General features: G+C 35.9%; 1 protein-coding gene across 32 annotated transcripts in view; it reads right to left on the bottom strand.

Moving 5' to 3' along the window:
• Nucleotides 1–25,034, bottom strand: part of SLMAP (sarcolemma associated protein) — a 159,762-nt gene that overhangs the window by 39,421 nt on the left and 95,307 nt on the right. For 7 of the 32 annotated variants that reach the window (XM_023547590.2, XM_023547580.2, XM_064274333.1 and 4 more), the window contains exons 4-13: nt 24,726–24,762; nt 23,054–23,116; nt 20,042–20,137; nt 19,725–19,796; nt 18,165–18,305; nt 17,117–17,254; nt 15,794–15,962; nt 15,654–15,704; nt 15,102–15,152; nt 10,645–10,707 (exon numbers count right to left, since the gene is read on the bottom strand). In XM_023547590.2, the coding sequence (XP_023403358.2) occupies nt 10,645–10,707; nt 15,102–15,152; nt 15,654–15,704; nt 15,794–15,962; nt 17,117–17,254; nt 18,165–18,305; nt 19,725–19,796; nt 20,042–20,137; nt 23,054–23,116; nt 24,726–24,762 (881 nt within the window). The remainder of the gene's footprint in view (nt 1–10,644; nt 10,708–15,101; nt 15,153–15,653; nt 15,705–15,793; nt 15,963–17,116; nt 17,255–18,164; nt 18,306–19,724; nt 19,797–20,041; nt 20,138–23,053; nt 23,117–24,725; nt 24,763–25,034) is intronic. The other 25 variants (XM_023547593.2, XM_023547586.2, XM_023547587.2 and 22 more) reach the window with 7 other exon arrangements.

A 25,034-nucleotide genomic window follows, 5' to 3' on the forward strand; every position in this document is an offset into this window, starting at 1 on the left:
TTGCCTCCTTCTCCCTAACCTCTTCTCCTCTCCCCCTCACCCTCCACCTCTGTAACTCTTATGATTCAGACGCTCGATATCTGGGATTAATCTCATAGTTTTCTTACATTTTTCCTTTTTTTCTTAATAAAAATGTCCTATCTTTTTGTTATGTTTTCTGCACTATTTCCTCTACTTTCTCTTCTAATGCTACTAATTAAATATATATACATATATAAAATATCTGCTATCATACTTCTAGCTTTCAAGAATTCTACTTGCACTCTGTTCCCTTTTCTTATTTCATCCATAAAACATCTTATCTTTCTGAAGAAATTATACTTTCTTTGAAGTTTTCTTCTGCTTCTTGCATTTTTTCCCATTTCCTTCCTAGTCACATTTTCTATTTGTTTATTATTTGTTTTTTTTGTCAAACTATTTTTATCTGGAGTTCCAGGTTCAACTCAGTCCCCCAGGAAAAAAGCTAAACTAGAAAAGGCACCAGGGTTTCATGCCTTGCTCAGAACAGCTTGTAAAACTGTCTGAAGCCCCTGGACTTGTACGGTTTACTCTTTTTGAATATTAAGTATAATTACCCAGGCTTTTAATTCTGGGCTCACATAGGAAAATCCTGCATCTAAAAAAGGCAAATTAAAAGGTACAAAGGAGCTGAAAGATACTGTCCTGTCCCTGATCCACTGTGCCGCCGACTGGCTCTGTTACCTCGCCAAGGTGGCAGCAGCGTTACTTGTTTTGATCTCTGTTTCTCAATAGAGATTTTCCTCAAAAGTGGTGACCTTGGCTGGCTCTTCATATTCAATGGTGAGGCAATAGAAAGGTGACGAAGTTATGTGTGCCTGAGCAGGGCTTGTTACCTGCTGAGTGGCATGGTGGCAGTTTGTTGGGTGACCTTCAAATGTCAGTAGACCAAGTGTTTTGTCTTGGTCTGATCAGTTTCCCTGGAGTGAAAAACTCTAACCTGCTTTCTGGGAAGTGTAAACCTGGTGACTCGGATTCTGGTTCAATACATAGATTTTTACTTATTTTGGCCACCTTTCTTCAGTAAGGTGTTCAGCCATGTCTGATGTACTCCAGGCTAGACACTCTGTTTTAGCCTCCAGAGAGGAAAAAAAACCTCCAATCTTGTCAATGGGAGCAAAGAGACATCTGTCTCTTTGCATGGACTGGAGAAAGAGAAATGTGGGTTAAACTACCTCTTTCATAAGACTTTTAATTTTTGTTTTCAGCACCACCCTGCCTTGGTTCACAGGCATTAAGTGCCTCTGATACCTGAAACAAAGTTTTAACTCAGTTTTTTGCCTTCCTCTACCCTTCTGAGAGCCTTTAAAAAGAGAAAATGGGAACCCAAATCGGTTACCACTCAATTATCTGTTTTACACCTTCCATAATTTTTGCCGACAACTATTATCTGCTGTAGCCTCCTCTCGTGTTCTCTCGGTCCTTGTGATGGTATCTCTTATAATCTTGTGTTGTCATTTTAGTTGGGTTTCAGGAGGCGGCAATTATAAATGAATGGGTCTCTTCATATTTAATCAGACATTTACTATCTCCCTTTTGAAATTTTCCTCCTTTGACTCTCATTTTTACTTCTTCTATAGGCTTGTTTATCGGCCTTTTCATATCTTTCCCTTCCTCTGACTATAATCTCAGTATGCATGTTATCCTTTTAAGATCTCTGTCAACAACAACAAAAATCCTTTCTTAATGGCTTTAAGGACCTGCTACACTTGAATAATTTCTAAATGTTGAGGTAAGTCCAGCTCTCTCTCTCTTAGGCTCCAGACCCCTATGTTCAACTACTTCCCAAACATCTTCACCCAGAAATCTGATGGGGACTTAATATCACTATGTCTAAAACTGAATTTATCTTCTCTTCCTGTCTCCTAGGAGCACTGGTAGTACAGTGGTTAAGAGCTACAGAGAGCTACAGCTGCTAACCAAAAGAGGCAGTTTGAATCCACCAGCCACTCCTTAAAAACTCCTTGGGGGAGTTCTACTCCATCCTAAAAGGTCACTATGAGCTGGAAATGACTCGATAGCAACAACTTTCCCATCTCCTAAATGGATATGGAGTCTTTCTTCTCTAAGCTTCTGTAACTCTTCATTCATATCTCCACTAAGGCTTTACGTTACATCGTAATTATCCAGTTATGTCTACCCTTCCAGACACACTATGAATTCCTTCAAATATTTACTACACACCAGGCACAGTACTAGGTGTTCTTCATTGAATATCAAGATAAATATGATCTAGGAATTTAGGGTAAGGTGAAAGCAGGCATGCATCTTATTAATAATTTAACCCCCAACACAATTCTGACATGAAGCAGATACTCCACAAATGCTTGTTTATATGACTATATCAAATAATAATATACAAGTGTGGACTTCGGAAGCTTTCTCTAGTACACTAAAGATCTAAGTACCAACTTGTTTTTAAAATTATGAAGACACATTGCCGTTTTCATTGTTAGCTGCCTTCTGGTTGATTCTGATGCATGGTGACCCCACATGTGCAAAGTAGAACCGTTCCATAGAGTTTTCAATGCTGTGATCTTTCGGAAGTAGACGGCCAGGCCTGTCTCCCATGGCATCTCTGGGTGGGTTCCAACCACCAACCTCTCTGCTAGGAGTCGAGCACTTAACCCTTTGCACTATCCAGGGCTCTATAAAGACACATTGTTGTGTGCTGTGTTGAGTCAATTCCAACTCATAGTGACCCCTTGAGACAGAGTAAAACTGCCTCACAGGATTTTCCTAGGCTGTAACTTTTATGGGAGCAGATCACCAGGTCTTTTCTCCTGTGGAACGGCTGGTGGGTTCGAACTGAAAGACAGATTCTCAACCAAAAACCCACTGCCATCAAGTTGATCCCAACTCACAGTGACCCCATGTGACAGAGTTAACTGCCCCCATAGGGTTTCCAAGGCTGTAAATCTTTACGGAACCAGATTGTCACATCTTTCTCCCACAGAGCAGCTGGTGGGTTCAAACCGATGACCTCTCGGTTAGCAGTCAAGTGCTTAACCACTGTACTACCAGGGCTCCTTCTGAAAGACAAATTAAACCCATTGCCATTGAGTCCATTCCGACTCATAGCGACCCTATGGGACAGAGTAGAACTGCCCCCTAGGGTTTCCAAGGAGCGGCTGGTGGATTGAAACTGCAGGGCCTTTGGCTGGCAACCAAGCTGTTAACCACTGCGCCACCAGGGCTATAATTTATTGCTTGAAACTTTCTCACCCTTGGAACAAAATCTGAAGTCCCTACCAATACCATATGATCTAGGTCAGGGGTCAGCAGGCTACAGCTCCGCAGGGCCTAATGTGGCCTGCTGTCTGTTTGGTAAATGAGTTTTATGGGAACACAACCAAGACTGTTCATTTACATATTGTCTCTGGCTGCTTTCCACTACAATAGCCGAATTGAGTAGGTGTGTAACAGAGACCCCGTAGCCAGCAAAGCCTAAAATATTTCTTATCTGGAGCTTTACAGAAAAAAAGCATTCTTGTTCTAAAACCCTCACCTCAGTCCACCCAGTTTCGATTCCAGTGTCACCTCCCTAAGGAGCTGACAGCCACACCTTTGTCACCCCATATCTCCTTATATTCTTTTTCTTAGTATGCTTATCACTATCTGACATATTATTAGTTTATTAGTTTTTTCTCCCTCAAGAGAATGTAAGGTCACTGTTGGGAAAACTTTGTCTTGTTTACTGCTATACCCCAACAGCTAAAATGATGCATGGTACATTGTAGATGCTTAATAAATATTGCCTTGGAAACCCTAAGGGGCAGTTCTATCTGTCCTATAGGGTCACAATGAGTCAGAATCAACTTGATGGCAACAGGTTTTGGTTTATTATCACTATGGAAATAGTTTAAGTTTGGGTTATCAAATCCGGTAATTCACTAGTGGCCTGTGATTAAATTTTTTTTTAAAGTATTGTTTTAAAAAAAAAAAGAAGTCTCTAAATATGGATTCCCAAACTTAGGGTGGAGACCTCAATTCTCTGGGAATACTAAAAGTCACTATTGGAACACATACAATCAAAAGAGCTAAGATATGAGATTTCCACCTCTGACCCTGCCTCCCTCAGAGCCTCAAAGAGAGCACTTGCATGCAATGATAACTGCAGGCCTGGAAAGGGCTGTCTGCCTTGGCACAACAAAGAGAAAGTAGAGGGCTTTCTTTCTTTCTTTCTGAAACTCCTTTTCAAGGGATACTTTAAAGAGATCCTTACTCACTTTCTCCTATTTTAAAATCATATTTATTTATTATAAAAAACAACACAAAGGGGGCATAAAACAAGAATATGAGTTAATAAATTTTGATAAAGCAAATGCCAAGCCAAGAAACAGAACCTTTCCACAGCCCCCAAAGCCCTCTGCATCCCCTTTTCCAATCAAAACACCTTGCTCCCCATAAAGGTAACTACTACCCTGACTTACATGGTGTTTAATACCTTGCATTTCTTTTCAGTCATACCTTCCAAAATATGAATGACTAAATAATGTAATTTAATTTTATTGTTTTGCACTTTATATAAATAGAATACTACAGGGTGTATGTTTTATGTCAGGTGTCTTTCACCCAATATATCTCACTATATTTCTCCATTTGAGTACTGACAGTCTTTTGGGTTATTTCCGGTTTCAAACTATTGTGAATAATGCTGCTATCAGCACCAGCGGTGCCTTGGAAAAAATGCCTGGAGATCTAACCCCAAAAAACCAGCCACGGAAAACCTTACAGAGCACAGTTCTACCCTGATACACATAAGGTCACCATGTGTCAGAGTCAACTCGACAGTAACAGGTTTTTACGCATGTGCGGGCATTTCTGTGAGGAATCCACCAAGAAGTCGAACTGATAGGTATAACAATCCCAGTTTAATAGCATTTCAGAACCATCATCTAAACACTTAAGTCTAGTCAGAAAACATATGATGAAGTTGCAAAAACTGTCAAATCTCGCCAAAGACTGAAGAGAACAGAATCAAATTTATTTCGTGGTTGACAGAAATAAATCATGTACTAATCATATTACTATGTGGCACAAAATAAAAATGCAAAACAACGCAATCAAAAGAAGCTCAAAGGGAGCAGAGGCATGCATGCCAAGATTGGATTAAGTTCTTAAAGCCAAAGGGCCATTTTCCTCATGTGACAGCTACAACTAACTGAAACACTAAACCAGACGATGAACCCCAACAACACTATCAGATCCTGGTGTCAGTTGTCCTGGGACTTTCACAAACCGACGAAAGGGAGGAGCAGGTTAATATAAAAGAGCTAGCTAATCCACTGCTAGAACTGCCAACCTAGAAAATATTTCTGTATCTCAAGGTTGGGTTTCATTCAACAAATAATGCCGTAACTAGGACATCAAAACAACAGGGATGAAACCAAAGTTTGAAAGTGGCACGCATACTGGTAATAAGTAAAACAATTTCTAGATGATCAGAAAATAGAACTTGAAGAGGAACAGTAGAGCTTTAAGAGGAACAACCAGCTTTCATTGTTTCGTGGCTGGGGACAAAAAGGAGAAAAACAAGTTACTTCAACAAGAACACTCCCATTAACACCCTCTCCAGCTTCCCAAACATTTTTCTGTCTGCTAACCACCACATACTGCTTACTTAGTGTGTGCCAGGCATTACTTAGAGCACTTGGTAAATATGATTTCATTTAGTCTCATACTAACCCTATGAGGTAGGCACTTCTATCTCATGCTATAAATGAGGAAATCAATGTTTACAGGGGTTAAATAATTTTCCCAGAGTCTCACTGCTAGTGAGAGGCTGAGTCAGGATTCACATCAAGAGCCCTTGGATCCAATTCTAAACACCAAAAATGGAAACAAGCTAAAGTCGCCTAAAAGGGCGTTGAAGGCAAACACAGCAGGGAAACCAGGATTAGCTTAATTAGATTCTGGATGCAATCAATGTAAAAATAACATTCAGCATTCAACATCAAGCCCGCAATTCATTTCCCTTGCCAGAGCAGCAATTTACAAAGTAGGAATGGAGTTTCAGAACCTCACAGGACATTCTCCTACCACTCTGCTGTTGATGAGGTCCCCAATTGTAACAACAGACTTTCACAAGATTACTCATTTCTGCAGCAAAACAGTTAAATCAAGTCTTGGTATAGAAGACAGTCTGCCTTTTCATAAAAACAGCTCTTTAACAAAAACCAAACCCATTGCTGTCGAGTCAATTCCGACTCATAGCGACCCTACAGGACAGAGTAGAACTGCCCCATGGGGTTCCAAGGTTGTAATCGTTATGTAAGCAGAGTGACACATCTTCCTCCCGTGAGTGGCTGATGGGTTCGAACTGCCGACTTAGTGGCTGGAAGCTGAGAGCTTAACCACTGCGCTACCAGGGCTACTGGTTCCAGAAGCTATTGGTTCTAAAACCTAAAAATAAGGAAGCATAAAAGAGGTGGGAAAAAAGATTTAGAATTTAAGGACAGATTGAAAATTAAATGAAACGGACCCATTTCAAGAACATAGAAACAGATCTTTTTAAAAAGGAACAGTCTGCATACCAAAACATCGTTGGCATGAATGTAAGATTACTTTCTGTGCGGTCACACTGGGAGAAAACCTGGTAAAATGTTCTAGGGAAACTGATTAGTACAAATAACAAATATACCCTCCAGTATAGCCTAGATTGGACAAACTAAGAACCAAGAAATAAAAAATAAGCAATATCTAGCTTAAACTCAGAGTTTTCCTGTAATAGGGGCATAAACTATGAGTAGGGAACTACAACAAGTGTTTTCTATTCTCTGCCATAAACTGCTTTGGCTTAAAGAAAAAAAGGTTAAAAAACGAAAATTTAAAAATATGTTTCAAGTAGAATATGTAAGCAGAATAACCCTGAAATCTTTCAGAGAGGCTGAACTCACAGGGTGACGAAAAGTAAACAGTCACAAGAACAACACTAATTCAATGCATGACTCCAAACAAGGCAATTTCTATCTGAGAGCAAAGCCTGAGAGAAGGGAGAAGGGAGTGAGAGAAGCATACACGGACAGTGACTGTAATTTCAAAATGGAGGTGGGAGGTGGGCAAAGGAAGAAAACAATCAGAAAAAAAACAGTAAGACAGGAAATATTTAAGCGAATTAGATTTTTACCTAATAAAAACAAAAAAAAAAAAACAGCTAAGTCCCATAGTAAGCCTGGATTAAGACTACAAAGACAAGAGACTTATTTCAGGACACTTAACTCCATCATCAAGACGGAGCTACCCTTGAGGAAGGTGGCAGTTTCCTCAGTTTCCTCAGGGGAAAGGTGCTGTGGCACCCAGCAGTGATGCCTCTGCCCTCCTCTGAGCACACATTAGTGAGAAAACCCCAGGAGGCAGGCAGCCGCACAGAGAGGGCTGTCTTTCACTTTACCCCCATGAAGTGATGGCAGGTCTCCATGCCCCTTATACCCTCCACCTTTTACCCTTCATCTTTTCACATACGAGTTAATCAAGTGACAGAGTTCATGGAAAATGTACCAAGGAGACTTAAGGGGCACAATTTGTCAATTCAGAAAGCATCTTTAGCAGAACACAAAAGTTTCAATGTATCCATTAAGGTTATACAGTAAACCTGAAATAACTAAACTTCTCAGGGAGCATGGAATGAGGAGCTCCTGCTTAAACCAAATTCTTGTCTGAATCCCGAAGAGGAAAATATTGCTAAAACTTCTTAGCAAGCTTCACTAAAGTTACTTGCTAATCTTCGATTCTTCGGGTGAAGTTCCTTTTATACAGAAGTATTTACTTAATGGCTCTGGAATTAGGCAAAAGGTTATATTTAAATCTGCCCCAAGTCCAATTTCTTTGCCTGGGATTAAAAGCTTTTCTCCTAAAAGAGAAGTAAGAGAAACACAAAGTCTGTTTTACCATAAAAGGAAAACAAACTGAAATGTGTTCGAACTCCTGTATTTTCCTCAAAATCACCTTGTGAATAAAGACAGTCAACAACTAAATCGCTCTCTTATGGATTCATGCACATAAACTGAAAAATCTGTCAATAAAGACAGATATGAAGAATTACATAGAAATGAACTATGTGCTTTCTAATTTTTAAAACATGAGGTGAACTTATACCATACAAGCACAGTAAGTAATGAAAACTAGGTCCTAACACTTACTTTTTAAAACAGGAGAAACAAGAGCATGAAGTATCACTGCATACAGAATGCATACTGTGTGATCAAGATCCTAAGTCAGTTCAAGAGTCTGTCAGTGGAAACAGTGGCAAAAAGGTTTGTGCGTGCTTGTCAATAAATAATCTAAAACTGTTTCAAACATACTTGAGTACAAGTTCACCTGAGTAAGATTTTTGCTGAATTTGCCTTGCTTGTGATAATACTTATTAAACACAATAATTTCTATGATGGCAGCTTGTCATAAAATGGAACATCCCTTCTGACAACGAAGCAAACCAGAAGTAACCCTTAATATTCCTAATCTGGCTTTCCGAATTTAAGGAATCAAACAGGTTTGGAAGATTTTGAGACACAACTGGCATCCTCATTATCTAAGTCTTTTTTTTTTTTTTTGCTACTTGCTACTCAGGAACGAAATACATTTAGATAACGGGCTATATCCCTAGCTACCTGAACTTACAGTCCAGACTTTCACTATTTGCACTCAGGGACCCAATGCATTCAGATGACGACGAACACTTATAGTTTCATTTTTTGTCCACAGTACAGGACTTTATATTCTGATTTTTCTATGATTTTTCTATGTACCACACACTTAGCATTTTCCCATGCAACTGCATAGTCCTCATGATCATCACTTTTAGCTGTCTAATATTCCATTTAACAGACCAAGGGCAATTCACATAAGTTCTGCTCCATCTCTGAATGTTCATTTAGTCCATCTGTTCTCCTCAAGAGAAAGATGTCACAGTCTGCTTTTGTAAAGATTATAGCCTATGGGGCAGTTCTGCACCGTCTTACGGGGTCGCTGTAAGTTGGAATCGACTCGATGGCAATGAATTTTTTTGAGTTCCCTGTTACTATGACGTAATAAAAATCTCCAAACAAATCTTTATTTACAAAAGACTTTGTTCTATGTTATAACTACAACTAAGTATTTTATAAATTTTGTAACAATATTTTTTAAATAAAATGTTCAATAAGAAATTAGACATTAAAATTTTTAAAGCTTTTTTTTTTAAGCTAAGGAAATAAGAAAAAACTAAAGGACTTCTGCAAACTGCAACTCAGTAAAACATTCTTTTGATAAAATCTGTTCTTATTTCTTTGAGCTCAAAATATTAATCCCAAAAGTTCAAAAATATAAATAACTTACCAAAGAAATACGGGTTTTTGAAATAGAAGCATAAAATCCTTCCAAAGATTTGTATTTTAGATTGCATATTCTACTTTTAGTTATTTCAGTGGATATAAATTATTTTGCCCCAAGTCCCTATGCCAATTTGCCATAAAAGATAATAAAAAAATACACTGATCTTTGCTATATGAACTTTTTAAAAGGACAAATAAATACCCCATATTTGTTAAATAAACTGCTTTAAAGTAATACTAAACTTCAACATTACAGTATCTAAGACAGACAAAAACAGAAGCTCTTGTAAAACTCTTAATGAAATTCCAAGTTTCCATTTCATCTGTTGAATTTGTGTCTGCTCTAGATAGCGGATGTGACCCTTACAAGCCCCAAGGGCTAGATGTGTTCCTGAGGGTCAGGGGCAGGGTGGACATGGAACATATGTGTGAACACCCACAAAATTAGTCATTAAGCATAATAACCAAGAAAACTACACATTTCAAAAGGACAGAGAACAGAAACAGAAAAATGCCTGAAAAAGTATCTGAGAGTAAAAACTATAGACATCATCATATGTATGGTGACCCTGAACTGTCACCGACAAGACCAGGAGATACTATACTCTAGTGACAGTTACAGATTTGAGCAGCCCCATGATTTTCAAGTAAAAGGGAATTCAAGATACTTTTGTTTAGAGTTGAGCAGAGGTCTAAATAACCCCAAAGGCCAACCTATTTAGGTATCTTTAAAATATCCTTAAAGACAGTTGTATACAACTTCCCAGGGTAGGCAGCTGCTGTCAGACTGTAAGACAACTTAATGCTACTACTTCCCCAGAAAGCTCCTGCCATCCTGAGGGCCATCTTCAGAATTGAGTGCCAAAGTAAATAATTACTTCCATGACTTTATTTGATCATTTAATTCAAAAAAATTTGTTTTAAAACCTCTAACACCAAATCGGTAATAGAAGTAGAACTTAAAACAAGTTTATAGTATTACCGTCTCTTCATTAAGTATCCACACAGAAAGTTTGGGTGCTGAACATTCTACTTTATTCCCTGCTCCGTAACGATCCTTAAAAAGTAAGCTTAAAACTCCCTGTCTTTTTATCTGTGGCTAATATGAAATGCTCAGCTCCACAGGCAAAGGCAAATGTGACAGAAATATCATCTTTCTCAAAAGAGGGACGAAGAAATAGTATAAAAAGGTTCACTGCTATCTGAAGATGGCCCTTTACGCACTTCCAGCGTAACGAACACATTAAGGCCCTCATTTTTTTAGTTTTAGCCCCTGACTTCATTAAAATCAATTTGAAAAATACTCTGTACTCACTCTGGCACTCTATGAACTGACGAATAAAAGTGCAGTCCCCGCCACTCTCTGAAAGCAAGTGCTCTAATAAAGAAAGAAACACCTTTAAGGATATAGTTTGTTGCTGTCTTTGAAAACCAACAGCAAAGGTAGGAAAATGGAAATGTATTTACATAGGTAACTTTGAATAAGACTAATAGAAATTGAGTATATTTTATTTAAAACTAACAGTAGACATATTTTAGAGCTAAATAGAGTTAAATGACTAAAAATTGTAATTAATTTGAAAATCATTAATTTGTACCCTAATGGTTAGCTTTTAAAGGTGCAGTTTTTATCCAAAGAGCTCAAGAAAACCATATACACGTTGCTTTAAAAGCTTCACTTTTAAAATTTACCTTTCTTCATGACAGCTTAACAAATACCCTTAAATAATCTTAAAATTTATACTTGTTATACCTGAATTGATTTTCAAGTACGTGTCCTCTAACAGTCCCTCTTCAAAGCTATTCATCTGAGTTAAGAAGTAAAAGGTAAATACTTTAAGAATACCATAAAGTAATACCTTAAAATTTTTAAGAAACTGAAACAAAATTTTAATTTGTACAGTTTCGCTTCACCAATAATTTTCCTTTCTGAGTCACTTAATCTGAACTGTATATATTATCAAAACATTACATGTTTATCTCTGCCTAAATGATCAAAATCAATGCCTAAACATTTTTTAAGTAAGCGCTGGGAAGAGTTTTGCTCAGGTCAGACAGAATTTGGTTTGTTTTAAAAACGGATGGGGACAATCTAAATCTAATATTGTGGTTTCATAAAAGCTTCGGCCCTTTTCTTGCAATAATAATCTTTATTTACTTTGATTCAAAGAGTTAACGTCTGTCTGAATCTAGATAACATCCTTCAATTACATACTTGGATCTTTCAAAACTAACAGACTTCGGAAATTCAAGTCTTAAAAATATATTCCAACATGGTGACTGTCTAGAAGATGTGAAAGTGCTAAAACCTGTGAAAGAGGACACATCATTAGCACCACTCTGATGGGAAAAGCCGCCTTCTGTCCTCCGTCTCACCAACCCACTCCTAATCGCCAGCCCTGCATGAGGCAGCGCATCCTACTCTCATGGCTCCTCAGCCTCTCTTGACATCCTTTCTGTCAGCATTATTTACCCCCAGGCTCAAAGCTACTCTTCTCCTCCATCTAGTTACATGGTATGTGCAGTCTGCAGTCCAAGCCACCATCAGCACAAGACAAAAACATGTAGAAAACAAGTTCAGTAACACCTACGTTTGGAGAGACCAATGCATTACATACTTAGAATATTATATAGAAATACGAATATAAGAAAGATAAAATCTAAGGGTAACAGGAATTTTAAATTAAAAAAAAAAACTAATAAATAGAATTTGCCAATTGGAGCCAAGAAAACCAAAACAGCAACTCCCAGTAAAACATTAATCACAAAAATAAAAAGTTGTTTTATATAAATGTTATGTAAGCTGTAACATTTTCGAACTCAAACTATGTAACATCACTGTTAAATACAAAAACTCATTTGAAACCAAATTTTAACCTAACTACAGGACTTTATAAAACTTATTGAAACCAAATTTCAGACCAACACAAAAGGCCTTTAGATAACATTTATTAAAGCTGGACATCCCACCATCACCCACCAAGCTAAAAGGCCCTTTTATCTACTCTGATTTTAATATTGGAACTTACCATTAAAATATTTACTACACTGGTTTAGATAAAATTCAAAATCAATATTAAAAGATAAACATATATTTGGTTTCTACAAAAGCATGTCCTAAACACATGAGAGAAGTCTTTCATATAATATATGTAAAGGGTTTGAAGCATGACACTTTTAATGCTTTATCACTTGAATTTAGGCACTTGGGAATTAACTTCGCCAAAAACACAAAAGATACCACTGATGAAGCAAAAAGAATCAGATACTTATTAGAGGGAGGGGGTCTATGATACTAAGTAGGGTTGTAGGAAGGTAAAGAAAAAGAGCACTACAGAAACATAAAATTAATTACTCTACTTAAAATTTGTTTTACTTATACATGTGAGTTTCCTATGGACTTTGACTTTCTATACCGGTTGTCTAACACGGTAGCCATTAGCCATATGTGGCTACTGATCCCTTAAAACGTGGCTAGTTCAAATTGAGACGTGCTGTAAGTGTAATATACACGGGGTTTCAAAGACTTAGTGAAGAAAAAACAATGTGAAATGTTTCATTAAGACTTTTTAAAAATATTGATGACACACTGAAATGATACTATTTTAGATACAGTGGATTAAATAAAATGTATTATTAAAGTTCATTTCACCTGTCTGTTTTCACATTTTTTAATGTGACTACCAGGAAATTTAAAATTACATATGTGGCTCTCATACCTCTATTGGAAAGTGCTATTTTGTACTCTCTCAGATATACTCAAATTATATTTATTAGATAAGATACAAAAAAATTTATAGTACAAAAACTTGTGCTTATAGCTACTTCAAGTAATTGCAGAAATGGAGTTCACTGGAGGAATAATACTAATTTTAACATCTCCAGACATTTTAAAATATTTTCTTACAACTCTACTTAGTGCCCTCTCTCTACTACTTTAAAGAGTAATTTTAGTTAAAACCCTATCTAACAATAAATCATGGCCATGGATTCTGGTAACAGTGCAATATCTGACGGTTCATTATTATAAGTGATTTAGAAAAGCAGATTCCAAAATATACTCTGTAACTACATCTGGTGTAACAAAGTTTTGTGTATATTCAGAAATTTACTACTCAGTCTCTTTAAAAATATTCTATTAGTCACTCTCACACTCTACTCAATTTATTACCACCAGAAAATAAACACACTAGCAAGGGGATCAGAGTTACAGCAAGGAGTTACCTTAAAATATTTAATCTTGAATCAAAGAGTTATCTACGACTATTCTCGTCTAAATCAACTGGAATTGGCAAAAATTGTAAGCAGTAATTTGACAACTCTCAGGAGTATAAGGATGGCTCAGTGTACATAAAAGGATTCTCTTAAGTGAAGGACTACAAGGTTCCTCGCCTGGATCAGTACTAACGTTACTAACAAATACATGCTCAAGTCAAGACAGTGATAGATTGGATAAAAAGTTTCCACACCAGAGAGAGAAAGACAAGTGAAAATATAAATCCTTTTAAGGATGACAAGCTTTTAGAAGCTGAGGAATAAATCATTCTACATAGAAATGCAAAATATCCTTAATAAACAGCATTTAGTAATTTTGTTGCAATGAATATAAACCACACCTTTAAAAATTCTCAAATTGAAACTCAAACTGGAATTTCTAAACTCAATACATTTTACGTAAGATATATAAAGTAGTCAAATGATTAATGAAACTTTTTTCTTAATTGAGAGTTTCTAAATTCCTTATATAAGCAATATTTGGTCTTGACACTGAAACTCACATATAATAATTACCCGAGTATTCTGCCAGTTCTTGACTAAAAACAAAAGAAACAAAAAAAATGTCTTCTAATTTTATCAGTTTGGCTGTTGCCCAAGGACTATAAAGATATCCCCTGATATATGGAAAAAACACTTAGTAAGAAGTTCTGGATGTCAACCTTGATGTCTTCTACTAACTTCTACATAAAAACTGAAATGAAATGCATACAATTTATAAACACAGAAAACAGTTTTATTCATTTTGGCCTCTAAGCATCTAGTGTAGGATGTGGCATACAGTTGGTGCTCAAATCACTGTCGGATGGGTAGGGAAGAGAAGCGGAATGCACAGTGATCTTCATGACTAAAGAAATATAGAAGTCATTGGGTAAAAAGTATCCTATACAGTAGTAGGAAAACCAACAGCAGGAATAAGTTTTTGACAACTGAGAACCCAAGCAATCCAGAAAGAAGAGACACAGAACCAAAAACTAATAAAGGATTTTTTCTGATGGCAGAGTTGACTGACCCTGTTCTCTCTGTCTGAAACATATGGGTAAAGAAAAGTAGTTTCTATGACATGTACAAGGGCTCAACTGGCTCTTAAGGAAACTCTTGGGGAGGATGGGAGGGGGAAAGTGCACAAACATTAAAAATGAGGGTCACTTATCTCCAGGAAGCAGAGCTTGATGGAACAAGGTGGTATAGTTCTTTGAAAAATATTGGGGAGAAAAAAAAAACTCTATATAAGTCAATGCTAATGCTAAAATTCATAATTTTCTTATTATTTGAATAAGTGAAATTTCCATATAACAAAGGATATCCAAGAATAGACTGTAGCATTAAATCTTACAAAATAAAGGGAAGCTTGATTTTAAAAGACAAGATTTAGTGGTCTGTGAACAGCATACTTTTCATTCCAAACACTTAAAACCTTGAAACCCTGACCTCCCTATCCTGTTTAAATAGTAAAAGGACATTATGAAAGAAAAATATTTAAGCTTTTTACACTACCTTTTTCTGTGCTCCCATTTATTTTAGGTAAGAAGTCATCGACTTGTATCCCTAGGATCAAGACAGTGTATCATTGCCCGATCAAAGAAAGTATTACTTTAAAACTGGTCTCAAGTGTCATCACGGCATTTTGTATTCCTACTTACATTAAGGTAGTATAGAACAATTTAGATTTACTCTTACAAAAAGGGTTCAACTTGCCACTTTCTATCAAGTTAGAGAAAAGGCTGCAATTGCTTAGTAGCTTTCCAATGAATCTCAAAAGAAAAAGGATCCTGTTGTTCATGTATTTTTCTTATTTAAATATCTCTAAGAAGAACGTGTCAGACGCAAAAAGCCCAATTCAGGTCAAGCACTAAAGAATGGTGCCCACTGGTGGCAACCAAGCATATTTTTAAAAATTTATTTTTTCTACAACAGTGTAGGTACTTCATGACTAATAAGTAAAACATCTCTCTTACGGAAAATAAATACCCAATGTGAGACAGTAAACAAGGTCAAAAGTTTAATGGTAAAATTCAGCTATAAACAAGAAATCTGGATGACACCTACCTAAGCTGCTGCATTCTTTAAGAGTTTTCTCCTGAAGATGTTCTAACCGTACTGTAAATAAAAGTCCAAGAAAAAGATATTTCACAGATAAAAAGAAAAAAAAAATCAAATCAAATCCATTTCTGGGTTAGCTAGCTCACCTTGTAAAGCTGTTAGTCTTTCGTTGGTGAAATCGTTATCAGCTTGCAAAGCTTCTATTTTTGCCTGAAGCTCCTGTTCTTTTTCCTCCATTTCATCTATTTTATGTTGTAATTCTTTTTTCTCAGCTTGTCCCTTCTGTTGGATTTCCTCTTGTTTCCCCTCTGCTACCTGTTGAAAAAGAAAAAGAAAATTCAGTTATCAATAAAACCTGACTTTTAAGCCAGGACTACTTCATTCACTTAAACCCCTAAGGAGAGTATTTAACGTTATAGAATGTATCTGTGAACCTATTGTTTTTTTAATTGGCAAGGAAGATAAAGACAAGTCTTGATGTCAAAAGTTGATCAGCACTGGACTCTCATATTCGTATCACCTAAGAGAAGAAAAATTTGGAGCAAGCAAGCAAGCAAGCAAGCAAACAAGCAAGCAAGCAAGCAAGCAGACTCAATACGCATGAAGGGTCAAAGTGAAAAACTCTACATCTTTCAAGATGGAAATAAGATTTTCTCCTAAAATTACTACTGTTTCCATTTGTTTCTAAATGATAAAATATCACATATTTTGAAATTTTAAACAAAATTATGTTTAGCTAAAGGGATGATGGTTCAAGCACTTTTCAAAAAGACCTCCTTTTAACACGACCAAGCTTTAAAACTATCATAGGTTAACTAACCTCACAGCTGGAAGTGTGCTCTGGTCTTCTCTAACAAATGCATACATCTTCCAGGCACTCAATCCATGGTCTGAATTATATAAACATGGGCCTTCACAAACCCAGTTATAATGTTTTAAAGGATCAACTTGACATTAGTCTGTTCTTATCCTAAACGTCCCAAAGCTACAGGGAATGGTGGCTGAAGTACAGTCATTAGCATCACTGAGGGCCACAAGGGTTCAAACAGCGATGATCACTCCCCGTGTTCCGGCACTAACATTACGGGCACTGCCTTTGAAACTGCCTAAAGATGAGCAGTTTCAGGATTCAAAACGAAAACTGAGTATCTTGGGTTTTGCTGATTCTTGCCTGTTTCCAGTTATACATCAGAAGATACCTATTGTGAAGTACTGACTACATTTCCATCCAGAAGAAATATGCTAGCTTTTACAGATTTTCAATTTATAGATTTTTTTTCATGGCAATGTGGGTTGGGCTAAATGGAATACAAGCACCTTCTTTTTGCTATAAACTTCAAGTATTACCAAATTTTATATCAATAACTATTCAGCAACAACTAACCTTTTAAGCTAACCAGTCTGTTAGGGACAATAAGCTTACAATACTTTCAGGTATGTTAAGTTACATACCTTTAACTTATACATACCTTTAACTTGTCAGACAAATCTTTAATCTCATTAACTGCTCCATTATATTTGTTGGCTAATTCTCTTAATTCTTCCTGAGTCCGTTCATTCATTTCTTTCAAGTGGGTACATTCATCTTCAGTATTACTCAAACTTCGCTGCAATTCAAGATTACGGGTGATTTATTTAGAATAAATGTACATTCTAAATTCAATTTATAAAAAGTATAACTACATGGGCTGTTCGAATCAACATTTGCCCTGGACATTATATAAGGCTGAGTTAAATAATATAAGGATTTCTGTTTACTTAAGGTGCCCACTAAAATAGAACATCAAACTAAGAATTAAAAAAAAAAAAAAAGACGGAGGCATAGGGAAGAGAGGATAAGTTCTGTATAGTTATACTTTTAAAAGGCCAATTGTGTATAATTTTAGCCTTGAAAATGTTTTAAGCCTATTAATTGTTGAAAGCTGGGTTAATAATACATAGTGATTAATAAGAAAATTAGAAGACAGTTATCGACTTTCTTTCCTTACATGTCAAATTAATGACACGACAGTGAATCAGGCACAATGGGATGAGGCTATTAAAGAAACTATTTAGTTTACAATGGGCATTTTAACCATATCCAGTAACAAATAACTTCTCTGGTAATTTTTCAGTGGTTGGAAGGAATGAGTTGTATTACTTAGGTTTTTTTTTTTTTTAAACCAATGATAATCACATTTTAATTGCTCCTCGAAAACTTAGAAAGGACCTCAGAGATGATTTTCCCTTAGAACCTTCAAAGTTATGACACAGTTTTCCTCTCTGGAAGATGAGTAAAGTAACAGCATGTTATGTAAGTTTTTAGACTACAATGACTATCCTTGACTTTCTGAAAAGCAAAACTAGGTGACAGGTGATCAACTCCCTGGCACATATCATGGTTCACTGTGTGGTGGCTGAACCCTAAGCACAGTAAAAGCAGTAAGATTTCCCGATTAGGCTTTTACTTCTTCAATCACCAACCAGTGGACACAGATACCAAAATTCACATGTCTAATATTCTTAAAATTAAAATACCTCAACTTCTGAAAGTTTTCTAACAACTTCAATTTTCTCCTGAAGAACCCGCCTCAGGGACTCTTTGGCTGTCGTCTCATAGTTATGTTTATCCTCCTGTAATGCTATGAGCTCCTTCCGTAAACTATCTTCTGTTTGATTCTAGGATGAAAAGGTATTTATAATTATAGCCAATATTTTTTAAGAAAAACATTTACCACTTGGAAAAATAACACAGTATGATGTTTTTTAAATTCTGTATTGATACCTTCAAACACAAATGATGTTGGCCCCTGTATTAACTGAAGCTGTATTTAAAAGTTGCATTAGTATATTATGCCTTCCTAAATATATTAATTCACACTTTCAATAGAAAAAAGTATCAAAAGTAGCTGAGAATTTCTCTCAAATATACAAAATGAATTACTCTTATATCTGTCATCTTATCTGCAAGCCACAATATTTACACTCATGGGCAAAAATAATTACTTTCAAAGGCACCATGCATTTTAAAACAATGCTTAAACTAAAAGGAATAAGAGCATCGTGGAGAAAAAATTGTTTCCAGGTCTGAATCAAGAAATGTACAAAATGACATGTAAAAGAATGTTGATATGACAATATTTACATCCCCCCGCCCCCCCACAAACAAAAGAAAGAAACACATAAGATGAGCCTGGGACATCTTTTCTGGTGTGACAGCAGAAACCTCTCAAAGTCATCCATGAGTCCATCAGAAGGACTCAAGAGCCAAGCTGAGGAGGTTCCCCTGGGCCAAAAATGGGATAATTTGAGCATCAATAAGAAAAAAAGAAAAAAACTGTAACAGATTGAAACACATTTAAATCTAAATGAGGGGAAAAACAGCTCATGGTCGTTCTTTGTTAGATGAAAATGAACCAACTCATTATTTTGAAATACGGTGAATAAAGGGAGAAACACATTTATCCTGCTTTTTCTAAAGAAAGTGTACCTCAGGGTAACCAAATGGTTGATATGGGGAAGTTTGTCTTGTACAGAAGCAATCCAGCTAATACATGAAGGAATCACAGAATTAGAACAGCATCATTTTTGCAATCCTTAATGAAATAATGGATCTAGGCAAGAATCATCAATGATTACTAATATCTCTAAAAAACAGATAACCTTACATTAGATTGTCTCCTGATGGATGCACACAATATCCTCTATGACGTGTTCTTGGCAAAAAATAAAATAATATATATACACATAATCTAAATCAGATCAAATCTCTACATCAAGCTATCAACTTGGGGGAGGGAGAGTTAGCCAGAAGACTGCTTAAATAACAGTTCAGGTTGCGGGAAATTTAGAGGGCAAATGACCCAGTTTCTTCAACAAATATCAACTGTAATAGAAAAGAGAGACTAATACATAGGTGCTCATCATACAACTCTTTGACTTACATATATGTTTGAAATTTCTCATAATGACAAAAGATTAAGAAGAATGGTGAAAATGTATAAAAGTTTTAGCATCTAGTCAAAATGAGAGTCAAAGAAATGAAGCTATATAAAAAAACGATGTCCTTTTCTTTATGTACCTGAGATTGATACCTACTTTGGAGCATGCCTGTAATTGGTTTCCCATAACTTCTAACCGTGATAAGAGTCTATCTTCATCTATTAAAGCCTGTTGAAGAAAAATTAAATACAAATAAAACCACAGAGTAATTAAATATTAACTACATAAAAAAGCTTGCTCTTGCCAAAAAAAATTATCCACTGAAAAATACTTAATTTTCAACATTTGTTCATTAGCTAGGAAAAAAAACTTTGTTGTTACTTGCTACAAAATTTTAATTTTAGTTAATTCAACATCTAGGGTATATTCAACTATGTTGAAATGTTTCTTGAACATAAAGGCAACTGGAATACCTGCCAACTGGTATCTGAAGCCTCCTGGGTGATGGCCAGTAACCGCTGTAGCGTGGCTAACTTCTGTTCCAACATCTGTTCCCGGTGTAAGGCCTCCTGATATTAAAAAAAAACACAAAAGAAATTCTAATAAAATACAACATGATTCCTTTGAGAAGTACTCAGTTTGCAGCATATTCTAAAAATGTTCTCATACCACACTCCACTTTATATCTTGCTTCTAAACTCGATAAATCTACTTTGTAAAATATATACAGGTCACATCTTTTTAGCCTCTTCAATCTTCTGTTGGGCTACAAATACTGCTGTTAGGGGCAGTCTACCTATAGCTTCCTCATAACATAGAAAACAGGTCACCCGTCTTTTTTTTTATTTTATTCATAATTCACCAGAGTTTAAAAAAAAAAAAACTAGAAGAAGCTAACAAACGTTTTAAGCCTATATACACAAACAGAGAGAGAGAGAGAGGCAGAAACAAAGTTACCTAAAAAGTTGTTTATTTTTCCTTATGTACCTGAGATTAATACCTACTTTGGAACATGCCTGCCATTTAGAGAGAGATTGCTTCGTTCTCACAGCCTATTGCATTTTCAGATGTTCTGATTCTCTCCCTGAATGCATACCACTTAGCAGCAACTGAACTTGCCAAAAATAAGTAAGGGCCCACCAAATGCTGGTTCAATGTAATTAAGAGGCCAAGGCGTTATGTAACTACTTGGCGGCTCCAAAGGAATATCTTATAGAGAAAGAGGTTGGCTAGCGAAGCCTGATCTCTAGGTGACTTGTTAACATTTGATAGCTGTTAGGATGGTCTCCTTCACCAAGGTGAAAATGCTCACGCAGCATTCAGCTGTGGTTTTGGCATACCTTCTTTAAATTTCACTTTCTCCTATTCCTGTCATTATCCAGAGGACACTTACTACTTTAATAACCCTGAGCCACCTCAACAAAGAAGCATATGCTTTCAAACATAGCACTTGAGGTCCAACACATGAATTTATTGCTCTCCACATCCTTGATAAATAATGATTAGGAAAAACCTGGTCTGATTAGAGTTAGACGTATTCTTTTTTTAATATAACTTTAAAAGCTTAGGTTAAAGAATCTAATAAAAACCACATCGCCTCAGAATCCACATTAAAAACATGCCTTAAATTTAAAAAGACAGTATTTGCCATGTTTATTTTAAGCCTCTAAAATATTCCCAGTATCCAGATTATACTGATGCTGCAAAAGTTTTACTTAAAAACAAAACCAATAATATCTTCACGGTCTATTTCCACTAAAAAAAAAAAAATTCCACTAGAGGGAGTAATTTCACCCTTTTTACTCAATTCTGTTTAGATTTCATAACTCCATGAACCACATCCTAACAGAAATCTAATACTTCCAGGGTCTTTCAGTTCTAAAGCATGAAATGTACCTCTTCCATTCTTGTATTCAAAAAGTTTACAATTTACACTAGAACTGTTGCAATTCAAGAAGGGTGTATCCAAAAAGACTGTGTATCGTAATTTTTGCTCAAAGAGCTAGAAAAAGAACTGTGACACACTGGACTTACTATGAATATTATACCTATTTCACAAATGAGGGAAATGAGGCACAAAGGGGGTTAAACAACTTTCCCAACAGATGGTAAGTTAAAGCCAGGGATCAAATCCAGGGAGTTCTGGCTAGAGTGGAGGCTTTCAAATACTCTACTACAGTGCAAGTGTGTAATACTGCTTTTCTGTGATGGACCATCAGAGTCCCCGGATGGTGTGAACGGTTAACGTGCTCAGCCGCTAACTGCACACCTTGGAAGAAAGGCCTGGTGATCTATAGCTGAAAGATCAGCCACTGAAAACCCTAGGGAGTAGAGCTCTGTTCCGACACACATGAGCTCATTACCACGAGTCAGAATGACTTGCTGGCAACTGGTTTTTTATTGACCATTACATCATGCCAGGTGGAAGATCTGATTAATACACTGATAACTTTCTGTTCATTCTCACAGATGTGTACATTCTTAATTGAGGTGGAATTGCTTTCAGTAACTGATTCATGTAAAAGAATATAGGGACTCAGGGTCACTGGTTTGGTGGTAAACATTTTAAACAAAAGGCAACTGAAAGCCTACGCATACAGAATGCCTCACTCAAACTCACAGAACTGAGTAAGTAGCAGAGCCCAGACAAAAACATCAGTCTCTAAACTTCTGAGCCACAGTGTTCCCTAACCGTGCTCCCTCACCAGAGTAATAAGGACCACATCCAGCCCAAATCCATAAAAACCAGAAAAATATATCACTTGATTCCTTTTTAGCAATTTATATAGCTGTTTAAATACAGTGTTAGCTTCTTCAGGAGCCTTTTCCAAGTACCTGACCTAACAAAAGATCCTTCCATAGATCCACAGTACAGCACTGTGGTTAAGCGCCCAGGCTCTGAGGTCTGACGGCCGAGTACAGGTCTCAGCTCTACTACTAACGAGGATGTGATATCGTGTAAATTATTTAAGCTTCCTGTTCCTCAGTTACTTCATCTGTGAAAACAGAGGCAACATATTTACCTTCTAGGATTATTTTGAGGATTAAATGAATTAATATAGGTAAAGTGTTAGAATAGAGCTTGGCACATAATAAGTGCTAAAAAACAACAACAAAAAAAACAAACAGTGCTATATAATAACTATTTGCCATTAATATTAAGCAAACAAAATCTTTCCAGGCTTAATTTTATTTAAAAGTCATCTATGTATAAAGAACTAAATTGGAGCTTCCTCATATTTGAAGAACAAAACTTGTCTTGCACAGAATCTTATGCCCTCAAGGCTTACAATCTGATTCTCTTATCCTTTCTTCATAGGGCCTATTTTTAATATGTTGTTCTTATCTAAAAAAATTTTATTTTTGTACTAGTATCCAGCCAATAGTTCTTCACCCAATATTTGTAAACTGGCAAAATTAAATCTAGGTTGTTTAATTTTGCCTTTAGTTGAAAAAGACTAGGAATTCTGAAGATTCACTTTTACCTGTAGATACTGAGAAAGCTGGAATAGTTCCTGAGAGTACATACTTGGAGTGTTAGCAGCAACCTAGAAACAAAATGACATCATGTCAATAGGCACACAGAACATTTCATAAAAGATATTAAAGCTCAATCAATTCCTTGAAATGTCTATTTATTTAAATATACAAAATAAAGTGTTTTTCAAAGTAACCACTTTTCTTGGTTCTCAAAATATTTCTGTCTAGAATTTTAAATTGTATTATATTATGTAGACCATTTTGAGATTTATAAGCAGGGTAGAACAAAGTACTACTTATGAAAACATTCCCTGATAAATCAAACTACAAATTCACACCACAAAGGCAGTACGGCCTTCTCTGAATCCATAACACTTCCTAAATTAATAGATCTATTTTTCTTCCCTTTCAAATCCAGCTGTAAATAATTCTCTAATATGTCAAAAACTCACAATTCATTTAGAAGCAGACATCTCCAAAAGGGCATTTACAGATGCGTGGGGGTGGCAGGACATAAGATACAACATTTTGTCCAATGGGTAGAGGCAATAAAAATACTTTTGTCTTTTTTTTTTTTTAACTGTAAGTAGCTTTTAAGAGGAAATATATGGAAATAATGGTGTTTAAACATTCTAAAACAGTCAAACTGGTTAGAACTCATGAGCATTAGAAGAGGTATCTTTTATATGGAGTTTTTTAAGGCTGTGAAACATAGAACCATGTCATTATTTAAAAAAAAAAAAAAAAAGCACGAAAGGATTGCTGCAATATTTATCTACATCATCAACACTACCAAACCTTAAGTATCAGAAGCATCATTTCTTACCAAGCTCAGAAGGTATATTTTTTATTAATATCTTAGTTAGAAGACAAAGAAGAGGCATTATTTTTAAAAGTTAGTCCTAAACAAGCAAAGACGTTATTCTGAAATAATTTTTGGTGTTGCTGAAGCTGGAGTTAGTAGTGGTCACTTTTACTTTAAAAAAGAAATCTAACCGGGAACTTCAGTTTCAAGCAGGCTTTTATTCTTCTTCCAATGGGTAAAAAAATACGAAATTTTTTTTCAACAGTGGGTAATAAGTTAGGAAGGCATATAGTTTAGTTACTCCACTAAGAAACTCAACATCTACATTAATGTCTAAAGATGTATTTTTTTCCCCACTACCTAGCAATGATACCTATGGTTTAATACATCATTATTTCTGAACAAAAGAAAAATATTTTCTAACAAGCAATTAGTGCAAAGTTTCTAACAAGATCAGGTTAAAATCTTCATGGACAATAAAAGAACAACTTCTATAAGCCAATATTTCCACATGTGGGCAAATGTTGAAATATTTCGGTAAAAAGCTTTAATAAACATTTCTAGACAGAGCAGCGTTTCAGAATAAAACTTGGTGGCTAACACTTGGTACCGCTGGGTAGGCACGAAACAGGTACTTCTAGTCTACAGTCAGCAGATTACTGGATATAACAAAGGCTTTCCCCCGCAAAAAATTTATTCCTAAATCCTCCAGATACTAAGACTACAGTAACTATACAGTTGAATATATTCTACATATTTTGTTATAAAAGAGAAATAAGTTTCTAGGTGTAGCATATTAAAAACAAACAAAAACACTTTCCAAAGCTATATAGCTAAGCTAATTTAGAAAAAAAAAATTATTAGCAACTTACTTTGTCAACAGGACTTGGTAATGGGGCATGGATGACCCTGAAAAGTAAAATTTAGAATTTTTATCTAATTTCCTGACAAAGGAAACAGAGTTTGAGACTACCAGAATATCTTAAACCCAAAAGCTGATGCCATTTGCCTTCATATAATTCTTAAAAGAATCTAAATTATTTTGCAATTCTTCATAAGTGTATAGAATTCTTAGAAAACAAGGTAATGAACTTCAAAACCTAAAAGGTATTAAATGCCTTTTGTGTACCCACTACTTAGTAAGAGCTGCAGTGAATGCTTTGGTTATAATATCTCTTGTA

The sequence above is a fragment of the Loxodonta africana genome, chromosome 22 (genome assembly GCF_030014295.1).
Source record: "Loxodonta africana isolate mLoxAfr1 chromosome 22, mLoxAfr1.hap2, whole genome shotgun sequence".
NCBI classification, from domain to species: domain Eukaryota; kingdom Metazoa; phylum Chordata; class Mammalia; order Proboscidea; family Elephantidae; genus Loxodonta; species Loxodonta africana.